We start from the raw sequence: 13,767 nt of genomic DNA, 5'->3' as shown, positions 1-13,767 counted from the left end.
GAGACATCACCCTGCCAATAAAAATACGTATAGTCAAGGCTATGGTTTTCCCAGTTGCAATGTATGGCTGTGAAAGTTGGACCATAAGAAATGCTGAGCGCCAAAGAATTGAGGCCTTTGAACTATGGTGCTGGAGAAGACTCCTGCGAGTCCCTTGGACTGCAAGGAGATCAAACCGGTCAGTCCTAGAGGAGATCAACCCTGACTGCTCTTTAGAAGTCCAGGTCCTGAAGATGAAATTCAAATATTTGGCCACCTAATAAGAAGGAAGGACTAATGCTGGGAAAGATTGAGGGCAAAAGAAGAAGGGGATGACAGAGAATGAGGTGGCTGGATGGAGTCACTGAAGCAGTAGGCGTGAGCTTAAATGGACTCCAGAGGATGGTAGAGGACAGGAAGGCCTGGAGGAACGTTGTCCATGGGGTCGTGTTGGGTCGGACACGACTTTGCAACTAACAACAACAGTCTGCCTTTCAGAATACTACTATATGTGAAAATTCTGGAGACAATCAATTGGTCAATGGACAAGTCAAGTTGTATTTTTTGGTCTAGCTGTGGCTGGTCAAAGTTTCAGAAAGCATTTTTAATCTGTTTTGACCCATTTCCTAAAACCAGGATCTCATCTTGGAAAAGTATTCATACAAAACATGTCCTAAGAAGCTATGGGTTACCCCACAAAGAAAAGGCCCTTTCCTTCCAGTTTCATGAGCTACTTATAGGAGTCTAAGCCAAGGGAAGTAATATACTATTTTAGAATGAACTCTCCAATGTGCAAATGTATTCTTCATGACACAGGAAAACTGCATTTTTTTCCCATTACAATTAACCAAACACATAGTTTATAATTTAATCCAGGGGTGAAATCTAAAATTTGTTACTACCGGTTCTGTGGGCGTGGCTTGGTGGTGGGGGTAATGTGACTGGGTGGGCGTGGCCAATTTTTTTTTTTACTTTTAAAACCATTTTTTACATGTAAAACCATGTAAAAAAATGCTTTCAAAAGGCAGGCAACTCAGCTGGGATCGTCAGAGATTGGATCGTCAGAGCCATTTAAAAGAAAAAAAAGGCTCTGATGATCACGCGGCTCAGCTGGGCATGGGGGGGGCGGGGACAGGGATTTTTGCTACCAGTTCTCCGAACTGCCCGCCACCATCGCTACCTACTTGCCCGAGCCGGTCCGAACTGGGAGCATTTCACCCCTGATTTAATCCATTGGCAAATTGGCCATCTTTATTTTACTATAGAGAATTCAAGATAAGGATTCACAAACTAGAACATAAAGAAGCATTAAATATTAGATATATAACCAACATGGAACTCAGTGCCTATTATGCCCGTCAATTACTAATGGAATAATATATGTCAGATTCAGAGAACATTTAATGTTACTTGATCTGAAAGTTAAAAAATATATTCCATAATAAATATTCAAGTGCCATAAATATATTCAAGTGCGTTACTGATTCACTTTCAGACACATCAAATGAAATATTCTCCAAGAAAAGCACTATTCATTTACATATTAAGGAAAAAAACCAGACAGGAATTGGGTTTGAGGCTGGCAAAAGAATATAATAGGAAACTAACCTGAAAGTTCACTTTTGGAAGAAGAATCAGTTGATGAACTAAGAATTTGGAAAGCCTCAGTTGAAGATGGTGATATATCCAAATCTTTTACCGATAAATGTGTCATTCTAGAGTATGTCTTGGATGAGGAAGGTTTTGATCTTGTGCTGTCAAAATTTTCCATATATGATGAGACAGTTTCAGACTCTTCCATCACTGTAGTGTTAATTGTAGGTTGTGTAGTTTGCTCTTCATCTTCACTGAATGGGGCTGAACTACCAGTGCTGATCATGTGAAAATGCGAAACTCTTGGCCCACTAGTTGAATTATCAGTGCTTCTAATAGCTGAAATAGTAATTTGGACACATATGTTTAAAATGGCAGATAGTTCAGTATCAGAAGTCATACTACTTGTAATATTAAGCACAGTGAATTAGAAATGTAGCCTTGCATTTTGAAATGGAGTACTGCACTGAAAGTAATTATATTTGATTGGCTCAGAATGTATTGTGGTTGCCCTTTAGATCATACACATTTACTTCTGCACAAACTAAATCCAAACAAATGATACACTTCATCATAAATGTAGGTATTTTGATTCTGCATACTGGATATGTCTATAGAAATAGACATGAATGCCAATTTATATGCTGGCATGCTGAATGTACGTACAATATGTTATATGTGCATATGCACATATTTACAATATTGGACATGCACAATACAAACCGTATTGATTACAATCTACATTTTTCCTTTGTTCTTTGCCATATAGCAAACTTACTTGCTGAATCATTTGGTGACAGGGCTGTAGGAACACCAGAGGAATATTCCAGTGAATGCTCAGTTGAAGGCCCAAGGCTCACTTCACTTAGTGAGACATTATGCGTTTCTGTTTCAGGCTCTGAAGACAAAGTCAAGCTTTCCCCTGAAGATTTGGAAGTTTGGGAATTGTAAGGGTTGCTGTCAGCTGCATCCTCAGACGTGCTGTTATCCGGCAGGGATCGTAAAGTCCTTTCTGCCCCATGTACAAATGTGGTTGATAGATAGATACTGTCTGTTGAAGCAATCGAAAATCTTCTTCCCACCTCGGATCCCTTAATGGTTTGAAAATGATCTGTAGAGCCTTAAATAAGATTAAGAATTCAGATTTCATAAGCACCACTTGTGCAATGTGTCCCAACACTACAAATCAAATTAAGGGGCATAATAAAAGAACTGACTCTCAGCAATTTGAAGTTAACTCAACACAGCATGATTATTCTCTGTCCAGAGAGACATGCTGTGAATTAAACTTCTAGGCATAATCCCTATATCCTTGTTATATAAACTTTGATTTTTTTTAAAAAAAACTATTTTTATTGTGACTTTGTGCTAATCTTATTACAGCTTAGTAAAAAGAAGATGAGGTTCAGTTCATCTGTCTTTTACTAGGTAATGGTTATAAAAAGAGGTTTCTGTTTATGTATTATCTGATTCATCCAATAACTTCTCAGATTCTCTGGGTGGATATGTTTTTTGTGTAGTTTCAAGGCATTGTTGACTATCTGGACTAGCCCTTGAATTTACCTGCTTCCTAGGGCTGAGAGAGAGTAATAGGCCCAAGGTCATCCATTTACTTTTATACCTCAGGTAGGACTAGAACTCACAGTAACCTGCTTTTTGGTCCAGTGCCTTAAACGCTACTCTAAACTCTCTGAGTGCATTACAAAGTTACTTTTGCTTTTCAATGCTATCACTTTTTTCAATTAGTTTGTAGTTGCATATAAAGAGACACCAGTTTTTTTAAAAATGGAATCTTATGGAGAACATAGTTACCAAAAACTAACAAGTAGCCTGAGTGGCGTAGGAGGCTAATGCCTCCTACTAAGGCAGCATTTAACATCCAGCTGCCTGCAATTACTGCGAATTCAATTCTCACCAAGCTCAAGGTTGACTCAGCCTTCCATCCTTTCTAAGGTAGGTAAATTGAGGACCCAGTTTGTGGGGGCAATAAGCTGACTTTGTATAAAATATACAAAAGTATGAAGGGTATTGCTTAACGCAGTGGTCCCCAACCCCCGGTCCGCGGACCGGTGCCGGGCCGTGGAGTACCTGGCACCGGGCCACGCAGCGGCCGGGGGACATGAACGCTGCAGCGCAAAGGCTCCTGGGCCGTGCGCAAAAGCTCCTGGGCCGTGCGCAAAGGCTCCAGGGAAGAGAGCCCCGCGCAGGTACGCACGTGTGGCCCAAAGCCCCCACCCCTGCGCGCGCTCAGCGGGCCACGGTAAAATTATCAAAGGCTGATTGGTCCGCAGCGATAAAAAGGTTGCGGACCACTGGCTTAACGCATTGTAAGCCGCCCTGAGAAGGGCGGCATATAAAAATAAATTTAAAAAAAAAAATTAAAAAAAAAAGTATTTGACTTTTTTCCAGTAATACCATAAAATCAGAAACAATTCAAGTTTCACTTATCACAGTTAATAACATTTTATACTGTTGGTAGTACAGTACCTATACTATAAGCTGAAATATCAGTACCACTTTATAAAACCTTAGTAAGACCACACCTGGAATATTGCATCCAGTTTTGGTCACCACATTACAAAAAAGATGCCGAGACTTTGGGAAAAGTGCAGAGAAGAGCAACTAAGATGATTAAGGGCCTGGAGACAAAATGGAAACATATGAAGAAGAGTTGCAGAATTTGGATATGGCTAGTCTAGAGAAAAGAAAGACTAGGGGTGACATAATAGCTGTATTCCAGTATTTGAGGAGCTACCACAAAGAAGAGGGGGTCAACTTATTTTCCAAAACACCAGAAGAAGAAACAATGGTTAGAAACTAATCAAGGAACCTGGAATTGAGGAGAAACTTCCTAACTGTGAGAACAATTAATCAGTTCTCACTGATTGTGGGTACTTTATCACTGGAAGTTTTTAAGAGGAGACTGGACAGCCACTTGTCTGAAATAGTATAGGGCAGTGATGGCGAACCTATGGCACACGTGCCAGAGGTGGCATGCAGAGCCCTCTCTGTGGGTGTGTGCGCTGTCACCAGCTGCTCTTCTGGGTTCCATCGTGTGCATGCATGCCAGCCAGCTGCTCTCTTCAGGGATTCTGGCACACAGAAAAGAGCAGCTGGCTGGTGCGCATGCGCATGACGGAACCCAGAAGAGAGCAGTTGGCCGGCGCATATGCGGCAGTGATGGGCTCCTCCCGGTTCAGCCCAGTTCGGCCGAGCTGGTAGCGGTGACGATATGACGTCACCGAACCGGTACTCTTTTACCTTTTATTTGGCCCCACCCCCAATCTATTGCTGCCTCCCGAGTCCCAGCTGATCAGCTAGAAGGAAAAAAACTGTTTAAACTCTTGCCGCGGGGCTTTAAAGGGCCGCCCTACAGCTGATCAGTGTTAAAAGGCAGTGTGGTGGTAGACCGGTGCCTCCAGAAACAAATGAGTAGACTGGTGCCTCCAAAAACAAATGAGTGGACCGGTACAGCTCTGCAAGCAGTTAAAAGCCTGGTAGACCAGTATCTCTGCTAAATCCTAAAGAATTGTCACATGACCATCAAGCCATGCCCACAAAATAAGCCACGCCCACAGAACCAGTAGTAAAAAAATTTAGAACCCACCCCTGGCATGCGCATGACGGAACCCAAAAGAGCAGCAGGCCGCCATGCGCATGCACACTGGCCAGTTGCTCTCTTCCAGTTTCTGGTGCTCTGACACGCACTCGCGCGCACTCCAGTTTCAGCACTCAGTGCCGAAAAAGTTAACCATCACTGGTATAGGGTCTACTGCTTGAGCAGAGGGTTGGACTAGCAGATCTCTAAGGTCCCTTCCAGCTTATCCTGAATTGAAAGTCCTCAAGTTACAACCTTAATGGAGACGCCCACATCACATTCATAAGTTATAACAGTTGTAAAATCAGACAGTTATGGGACTCACCCAATTTTATGTTTCTTTGTCACCATTTGTTAAGCAAATCACCATTATACAAATGTCATGGTTATTAAACGAGCCAATGGTTTGTTACATATGCTGTTGTGTTCCAAACCATCATACAATGCAGTCACGTGACTATGGAATGCTGCCAACCAATGTAAATGTAGCCATGTTTCCAAGTGCCCAAAAGTGCAGTCACATGACTGTGAGGAAGGGCCAACCATCATAACTTCAGATCTGAGTCCTAAGTCCCCTTTTTGGGCTCTGTTGTAGCTTCAAATGGTCATGAAGTGACCGTTTCTAAATCGAGGACTATCCGCGTTACGTATTTTCATCTTAAATTATTCCAATGAATGAATATTCCAAGAGGTGCACAAGGAAGGCATTTGTTTGCCCAGCTGAAAAATGGCCTTAACTTTAACCAGCAGCAAGTGCTTATTCTAAATACATCATTTTAAATTACAATCTTGTTTTCTGTATATTTATAAGAGTCCCCACATCCTTGTATTTGTGTGAAATAAATACAATTATCATATAGTTTCAATGAGCAGAATAATCAGAGATTGTATTCAGCCAGTTCGCACTGGTTCACGCAAACTTGTAGTGGCGACCTGGCGCTATGCCGTCCTATTTAGCCACGTTTTCTAAGCTGCACGCATGTCTGCAAGCCATACGCACAAGCAAAGCACATGCGTGGAAGGCTGCGCGCATGCAAGGAAGGCCCATGCACAAGGGAAGTGACCGTGTGCGCGCGCACACTCACATTTTCGTTGCATGGTAAAATTATGTGAAACCCACCACTGAGTATAATTGCTGTGATAAATAAAGCAAATATAAACATTTTTGTCAGATAAAAGCGTGAGACCTGAGTGAAAAGGTTTACTATTTGCAAGCTTCATGCCTGCAAAAGTATATATCAGTGAAAGTAAAGGGTTGTTTTTTTTTTAATGTAAACAGGAAGGGAAAAGAAAAGAAAAGAACAATTTGGAAGGCCTACAGGGAATGAATTAACAACCTGATCTCTAGTGGATTTATAACCATGGCTGTACCAAGAATGAAAAAAAAAAACTCACTTGAAAAATCTTTTGTAGAAGATGAATAACTTGAAGCTTTTGATGAAATAGTATGTGAAGACTGTTCTAGGGTTTCTGTGAAATCCGTTTCAGTAGAGGGGGAATTTTCTTTTCTACTTTGCAATGTGGCAGACAATGTCTGGATTACCACAGAAGAACTAGCATTTTTCAAATCAAACCTTGACAATTCCGTTGTGTCCGTGGATCTGCTCTGATTAGTTAAAGATCCAAAGGTCTCATCTTGGATCACAGTAGAAGAGGACATACTCTCAGTCGGAGTGGCCTCAGTCTTTTCTATATAGAAGTCGCTCAAGGCATGTGGCCTACTTTTGGTGTCTGCAAGAGAAGAGGCAATCATTAGGCAATCACTATGCATTAGAGCAGGGATGTCAAACTGGAGGCCCGCAGGCCGGATGCGTCACACGCAGGCCACGTCCACCCAACTCTGCAAGGGGAAACAACATCGCGAAATGTCATGTAATGGCAACATGACGCCGCGAGTTTGACACCCGTGCATTAGAGCTTCAGACTACTGGAATACATATTGTATATGATAGCATAAGAATCATTGTTTGCTGAGAAGTTCCAGTGCATTCAAGGGAATAAACTACCGTATTTTCCGGTGTATAAGACGACTTTTTAACACATGAAAATCTTCTCAAAAGTCGGGGGTCGTCTTATACGCCGGGTGTTGTTCTCCTGTAACCAGGCAGACCAGCCCGAAAGGCCCTCACGAGCCTTAAATGGCTCTGGCGATCCAAGCTCTGACGATCCCAGCTGCGTTGCCTGCTAATCAGGCAACGCAGCTGGGATCACCAGAGCCATGTAAAAGGAAAAAAGTTTCTCCCCTCCAGCTTGCTTACCTTAGTGCTAGTCGCAACGCTTGCCTTGCTTCGCTTGCCTGAATCCATTCCATCAGCAAGCCACTCCCTGCCTGCAATGTTGTGGACTTCAACTCCCAGAATTCCTCAGCCAGCAAAACAAAGCTGGCTGAGGAATTCTGGGAGTTGAAGTCTACAAGTCTACAAGTCTTAAAGTTGCCAAGGTTGGGTAAGTTTTTTTCCCCTTTGGGAGCTTTAAAAAAAAATAGTTAATTGGGTTTTTTTTTAGTTGTTCTTTTTTAGACCTAGCCATTTAAAGTTTAGGAAGTTTTAAATTTAGTTTTCATATAAAAATAAAAATAAAATAAAATAATATTTGTGCAGCTTTCTGAGATTTAGTGTGTATCTGTAGTGTTTCACTCTAACTACACAAACACACAAAATCTCACAAAGCTGTATGTGGAATTTTGTGTGTGTAAAGTGTGAAAGTTGTTTTTTTGGGCTTTTTGTGGCTGTGTGAGGTTCCTGCTTGTTGCAGGGGCCATTTTGGGTCTAGCACAGCTGCTTTTACATTATGGGTGAGCCAGTTGATGTTTTTTAATTTTTATTTGGTGTACGTTGGAAGAGGGGTAGTCTTATACGGTGAGTATAGCCCAAACCCTATATTTTAATAGGAAAAGTCGGTGGTCATTTTATACGCCCAGTCGTCTTATACGCCGGAAAATACGGTACTCCTTTGTATGTGTGTTTATGTTGTAGCCTTATTTTATTAATATTATTACTACACTTTTCAATACAGTTTCATCACATTAAAGACCTTCATGTCCTACTTCTCCTGAATGTAAGGGCAGAAAACATCTTTGTGATAAAGATGTAACAATAAATGATTGTTCTAAACTATCTGGAGATTATCAATTTAGGAAAAATTGTTCTGTAAAATTGTTGTAACATTTGACATTGCCTTGAACGTATGTTAGAAAACAATCAGAATAGAGAATGTAAAATTTGGAAAAGAGAATGTAAGAAAAAGGCCAAAGCATTTTTGTTCATAAATTACTTTTGAACAAAGTTTGTTGTTATTAAAATTGTTTAATATTGGATTCTTAAAAAAGAAGCTGTTATTTTAATTCTTTTTTCCACAGGAATCAACCAACTTAAAAATTACTCTGAAATCTGACATAACAAGATATTCCTCTCTTTTACCTGTTGTTTCTGATGGAGCCTCAGAATATGTAAGTGCTTCTTCAGTGAAATCATTATTCCCAGATGATGATGAATTCATTTCTCTGGTGTGTTTTGGCGTCATTGTATAAGAAGAATCAGCAACATTGAATGAACTAGTGGTGTTATCATTCTTAGAACTGGATATTTGGGTTATATTAAAAACTTTCTCTATTTCTCTTGAAGTTGATCGTGTGAGCTCATTTCTGTCTGATGAACCTGAAACAGATGCACTGTCCTGATAAGAATGGGAAAATCTGGTCTCTATATTCGAGCTGCTGCTTGGTGGATCACTGCTTCCTATACCTGAAATATAATAGTCAAATATTAGAGGCATTATGTTCATATGCTAAAGGAACACCACAAATAAGTTACACTCATGCAGCTCTAATAGAAAACATTGATTTTTCAGGGAATAACTACTGTCTTATTGAAGAAATGAACAATCAAGTTAGAACACTGTAACTAAAGCAAGTTAAGTTTTTTTCATATAGAGCTCATTTTTGTGTTCAGCTATCATATGGCAGAATGGCAGAATGTAAGATTAAATATATGAAGAACGGTTACAGGAACTGGGCATGGCTAATTTAGTGAAGAGAAGGACCTGGGGAGACATGATAACAGTGTTCCAATATTTTAGGGGCTGCCACAGAGAGGAGGGGGTCAATCTATTTTCCAAAGAACCTGAAGGCCAGACAAGGAATAATGGATGGAAACTGACCAAGGAGAGATTCAACCTAGAAATGAGGAGGAACTTTCTGACACTGAGAACAATCATCCAATGGAACAGCTTGCATACAGAAGTTGTGGGAGCTTCATCACTGGAGGCTTTCAAGAAGAGATTGGACTGCCATTTGTCAGAAATGGTGTAGGGTCTCCTGCTTAAGCAGGGGGTTGGACTAGATGACCTATAAGGTCCCTTCCAACTCTGTTAACTCTGTTACAACATATTTTATTCTTACTGAAATTAATTTAAAGCATTATGTTTTTTGTAAAAAATCTTAAAAGTTTTGACTTTATCTTTTATTTGAGGTAATCCTCTTTAAAACAACTTCTCTATATTTTTCTAAGTGAGATCTTTCACCACTGAAGATCTCTTCAGAACTACTCAAAAAATTGCATCATAAGAGAAAAATCTTTGCTTCTGGAATACTCTTTATCTAAATGTAGGCTAATGCCCCAAGAAAATGTTATTACTAACTAACAACTTTCAAGAACTTTATTGATATGATCTAGAACTGGACCTGCTTTTATAAATTAAATGGTTCTCTTTTTTGAAATAAATTGCCTTTACTAATTGAGCTGTAAAATATAACTTGGGAATTTTCTGCACAAGAAAGCAAAAATGCATTAAAACAATTATATAAATATATTTAAAGAAACTAGTATCCCAACTTTTCATAAATATCCATAGCCACATTCTTATCCATTTACTATAACCCAAATCTGGAAATCAGCCCAATTTTTTATGACATTCAAATCATATGCCCACCTTACCCTATGCCCTGAGGAATTCTCCTATGTATTAGATAACATATTTCCACATAGTTATGTCTAACTCAAAAATAATACTTTTTTAATGATTTGAACCCAAAGGAATTATAACCATGATTCATTTTTGTCTTAGCTTCACTGTAAATAGAACTACACTGTAATTTCAGAATTGCTACATCTATTGTATTTTACCATATACAACCGACAGAGGATAAAAACACTTGCCTATTAAACTACAAAGAAAGGAGATTCTGAATTATGACTCCAATATATGCTCCATTAAAACAAGTGGAATGAAATCTACCTCAATGCTAGGAAAAAAGGTGAGCTTTTTTTTCTCACCTTGAATTCCTAGTGCCCTTTAGCCATGATTTTTTTCCTACCCATTGCTATATTAAGCTTACAATGGCAAGATGAAAGAAAGAATATGCATTTGACATTTCCTTTAATATTACAAAACCAATTGAATGGTCCGGAATCAAATTTTGGAAAAGAACTATTGGTGGGGAGAGGCTATGATAAGAAATGAGATTGATGGGCACTAATACGTAGCAATATCAAGGAAGGAATCCACGGCAGATCATGTGAATGGGAAAAGCCCAACCAATAGAGATCTTTACAAAGCTAATGACTTTGAGTGTGGTTTCCCAGTTTTGGTACTGAATTGTTTTCTAGAAGCAGCAAGAAAGCTTATCCCTAAATGTGAAGCAATTAGCATGTGGATAAGGAAGGGAGAAGTAAGGGAATTTGTGAGAAGTAAGAGGATTTCTGTGTGGCTCTTTCTTCCTAGGAAAAAAGATTCAAAACAGTGACAAATCATATGAATATACAAATATTAATTCTAGCTGCATGGAGAAGAGCAGGCAAGAGCAAGCAAGACCCTGTCTGCAAATGTCAAGCAATAATACAGGTAGTCCTCGACTTACAACAGTTCATTTAGTGACTGTTAGAAGTTACAACAGCACCGAAAAAAATGACTTGTGACAGTTTTTGTAATATCCCCATGGTCACATGATTAAAATTAAAATGATTGGCAACGGTTCATATTTATGATGGTTGCAGCGTCCCAGAATTATGTGATCATCCTTTGTGACTTTCTGACAAGCAAAGTCAACGGGGAAGCGAGATTCACTTAACAGCCATGTTATTAACTTAACAACCGCAGTGATTCACTTAACAACTGTGGCAAGAAAGATCATAAAATTAAACAAAATTCGCTTCTCAACTGTCTCACTTAGCAACAAGAACTCAGGGCTCAATTGTGGTCATAAGTCAAGGATTTCCTGTAGTGTGCTGAAAACTGAAGCCAGATGTCTTTCATTCTTACCTATTTTTTCTGAAGAAGCTTGAAAATGTGTGCTTGTTCCTTCAGTGAAATCAGTGATCTGAGGAGTTAAATCTGTTTCTACCGGAGTTAACAGGTAAGAAGAACCAGTGAGGCCTGAAGAACTAGATGTTTCATTGGGCCAGGCTATGGATCCTTGCGTTACATTGTGAGCGTTACTGACATCTCTTGGGGTTCGTAATGTCCTCTGCCCATCTAAGCCAGATAGAACTGAAATGGAGATGCTGTTCAGGTGATAAGTGGAGAAAATGCCTTCTGTACTTGAGCGGCTGCTGAGTGACTGACCATTCTCTTCAACTGAAACAGAATAGGAAGGAATTAGTTTTAGTCTCATAAATATGTACACGAAAACTTTCTATCAATTTTCAAATTAAAAAGTTGTTCTTCATTTCCTTCAGAATATTTTATTCTATAAAAATAAGTTTAAAAATTGCTCTTAACTTCCCTTGCAATTATATTTATTCCACATATGTTTGGGAATACTGAATCAGCTGCTGCTGCTTCTGTTTTGAAGAAAAGGATTCTGAATCCTTATTCAGGTAAAAAAATTGAACCTAACCTGAGATTCTGGGAGTTAGGTGGCATATAAATTATTTTTTATTTAGCTTTCATTGCAAGATGAAATTTGTGGATCCTAAGGACTCGTTCATATGTGACAGCCCGCTGCTCGCGCTGCCCAGTTCTAAATAGGCCCCGGCCTTAGTAGGCCACAGCCCGGGGGTTGGAGACCCCTGATCTAGTGGTTAAGGTACAAGGCCAGAAAGCGGGAGACTGTGAGTTCAAGTCCTGCCTTAGCCATGAAAGTCATTCTCTCTCAGCCCATTCTCCCTCAGGATTGTTGTTGTGGGGAAAACAGGAAGAGGAAGCTGTGTTGGATATGTTCACCTCCTTGAGTTGTTTTTAAAAATAATTAAGGTGGGTTACAAATAAGTAAACATAAAAATAGAATAGAATTGTAGGATGAATACACATCCTTGTTATACATCATTCCATGACAAGAAGGATTGGAAGATATTGCCATGTACACAGTAAGTTTCAAGTTGCTATGCTCTCAGTTTCTAGGGACATAATATTTTGCTTTCTTCTTAATTTGCATTGGGCTGTTTAAATTCCTAACCAACTTCCACTGACATCAGCATTAATTGGCTCTCAATTTCTGGGATCACTGGATTGCTTATGATAAACTCTATCACCATAATTAAATAGTATTTTTTCACAACAGACCAATATGTGTCCAAATCTGTAAGTAATCACACTTATTCCCATGAAAATTAGTACCGTTCATTTTCATCTTAATTGCACTATACTTGGGGACTGTTCTATAAAAACTAGCAGCATCTGTCTATATACCACTAAAACTCTTGTGCTGGTTTGTCATCTTCAATTGGGCGAAATTAGAAGGTATTGGGTTAACAAGATAACCAGGACAACTCAAATAAATTAATTTACAGAATCGCAGAATCCATAACTTCTGTGGGAATGAAATTTGGAAACATGTGGCCACTGCAGTACCACTTTGCCTTCCAACTATATTTCCCAGTAGATTGCATGATTACAAAGGAAGATGGGAGGGCCATATATTTTCCTCTTTTCTGCCTTCCTCTGAGTCCAACATTCAACTGGGTGTTAGTAAATCATGATAGGAGAGCAGCAATTAGCTGTTTTGGGACTGGGGCTGAAATTTAATTCTTAATGGCAGTGAGCAGTGAAGAAAGGATGAGAGAGTGACTCAGATGCCTCCTGGTAAGATGGAGCTGGGTGGGGATCTCTGGTGGTTGATGGGTGAGCCCTCTTTGTCCCTGAAGGGAGAAGGGCCTTGGGGACATGTCAGGATGAGGAGCAAGGATGCAATTTCCTCGTGGTCCACAGCTCCTTTTGTTTCCCTCCTCTCTCCCAGAAAAGTAACAAGCAGTTCCACAGGTCAGCCGAGGAAGAAGAGGAGTGATTTCCAACCCTCCCTGCCAACGTCCCACAAACAAAATCAATGGGGAAGCTGGCAAGAAGTCAGAAGTAGCTCCCACTCCCCCTGCTTTTTTTCCCACGTGTGGTCATTTCATTGTTCCCCCTCCACCCAAAAATGTAACAAGCAGTGATATTATGCTGCTGAGGAAACACGGAATTCAATAAAAATCAAACTACTTTAATACTTATACCATAATCTAAACAAATTCATCATTAAAAAATGTTTTTAATTTACTTCACATATTAATTATAGGAATTTAAAAAATCCATCTTTATTATGGTCCGTAGATTAACAAAAATATATGAACCTATAAGATCTCAAAATGCATAGAAATCTCAGGAATTGCTGTTTCTGTGAG

General features: G+C 39.6%; 1 protein-coding gene across 1 annotated transcript in view; it reads right to left on the bottom strand.

Moving 5' to 3' along the window:
- Positions 1–13,767, bottom strand: part of LOC139310293 (uncharacterized) — an 89,184-nt gene that overhangs the window by 19,542 nt on the left and 55,875 nt on the right. Inside the window, exons 10-14 of the mRNA XM_070934456.1 lie at positions 11,429–11,743; positions 8,590–8,913; positions 6,566–6,901; positions 2,351–2,692; positions 1,588–1,911 (exon numbers count right to left, since the gene is read on the bottom strand). Coding sequence (XP_070790557.1) covers positions 1,588–1,911; positions 2,351–2,692; positions 6,566–6,901; positions 8,590–8,913; positions 11,429–11,743 — 1,641 coding nt within the window. The remainder of the gene's footprint in view (positions 1–1,587; positions 1,912–2,350; positions 2,693–6,565; positions 6,902–8,589; positions 8,914–11,428; positions 11,744–13,767) is intronic.

The sequence above is a fragment of the Pituophis catenifer genome, unplaced genomic scaffold (assembly GCF_029215685.1).
Source record: "Pituophis catenifer annectens isolate HBS135680 unplaced genomic scaffold, rPitCat1.0.hap2 SCAF_1, whole genome shotgun sequence".
Lineage (NCBI taxonomy): Eukaryota > Metazoa > Chordata > Lepidosauria > Squamata > Colubridae > Pituophis > Pituophis catenifer.
This window is presented reverse-complemented; position numbering and strand designations above follow the sequence as displayed.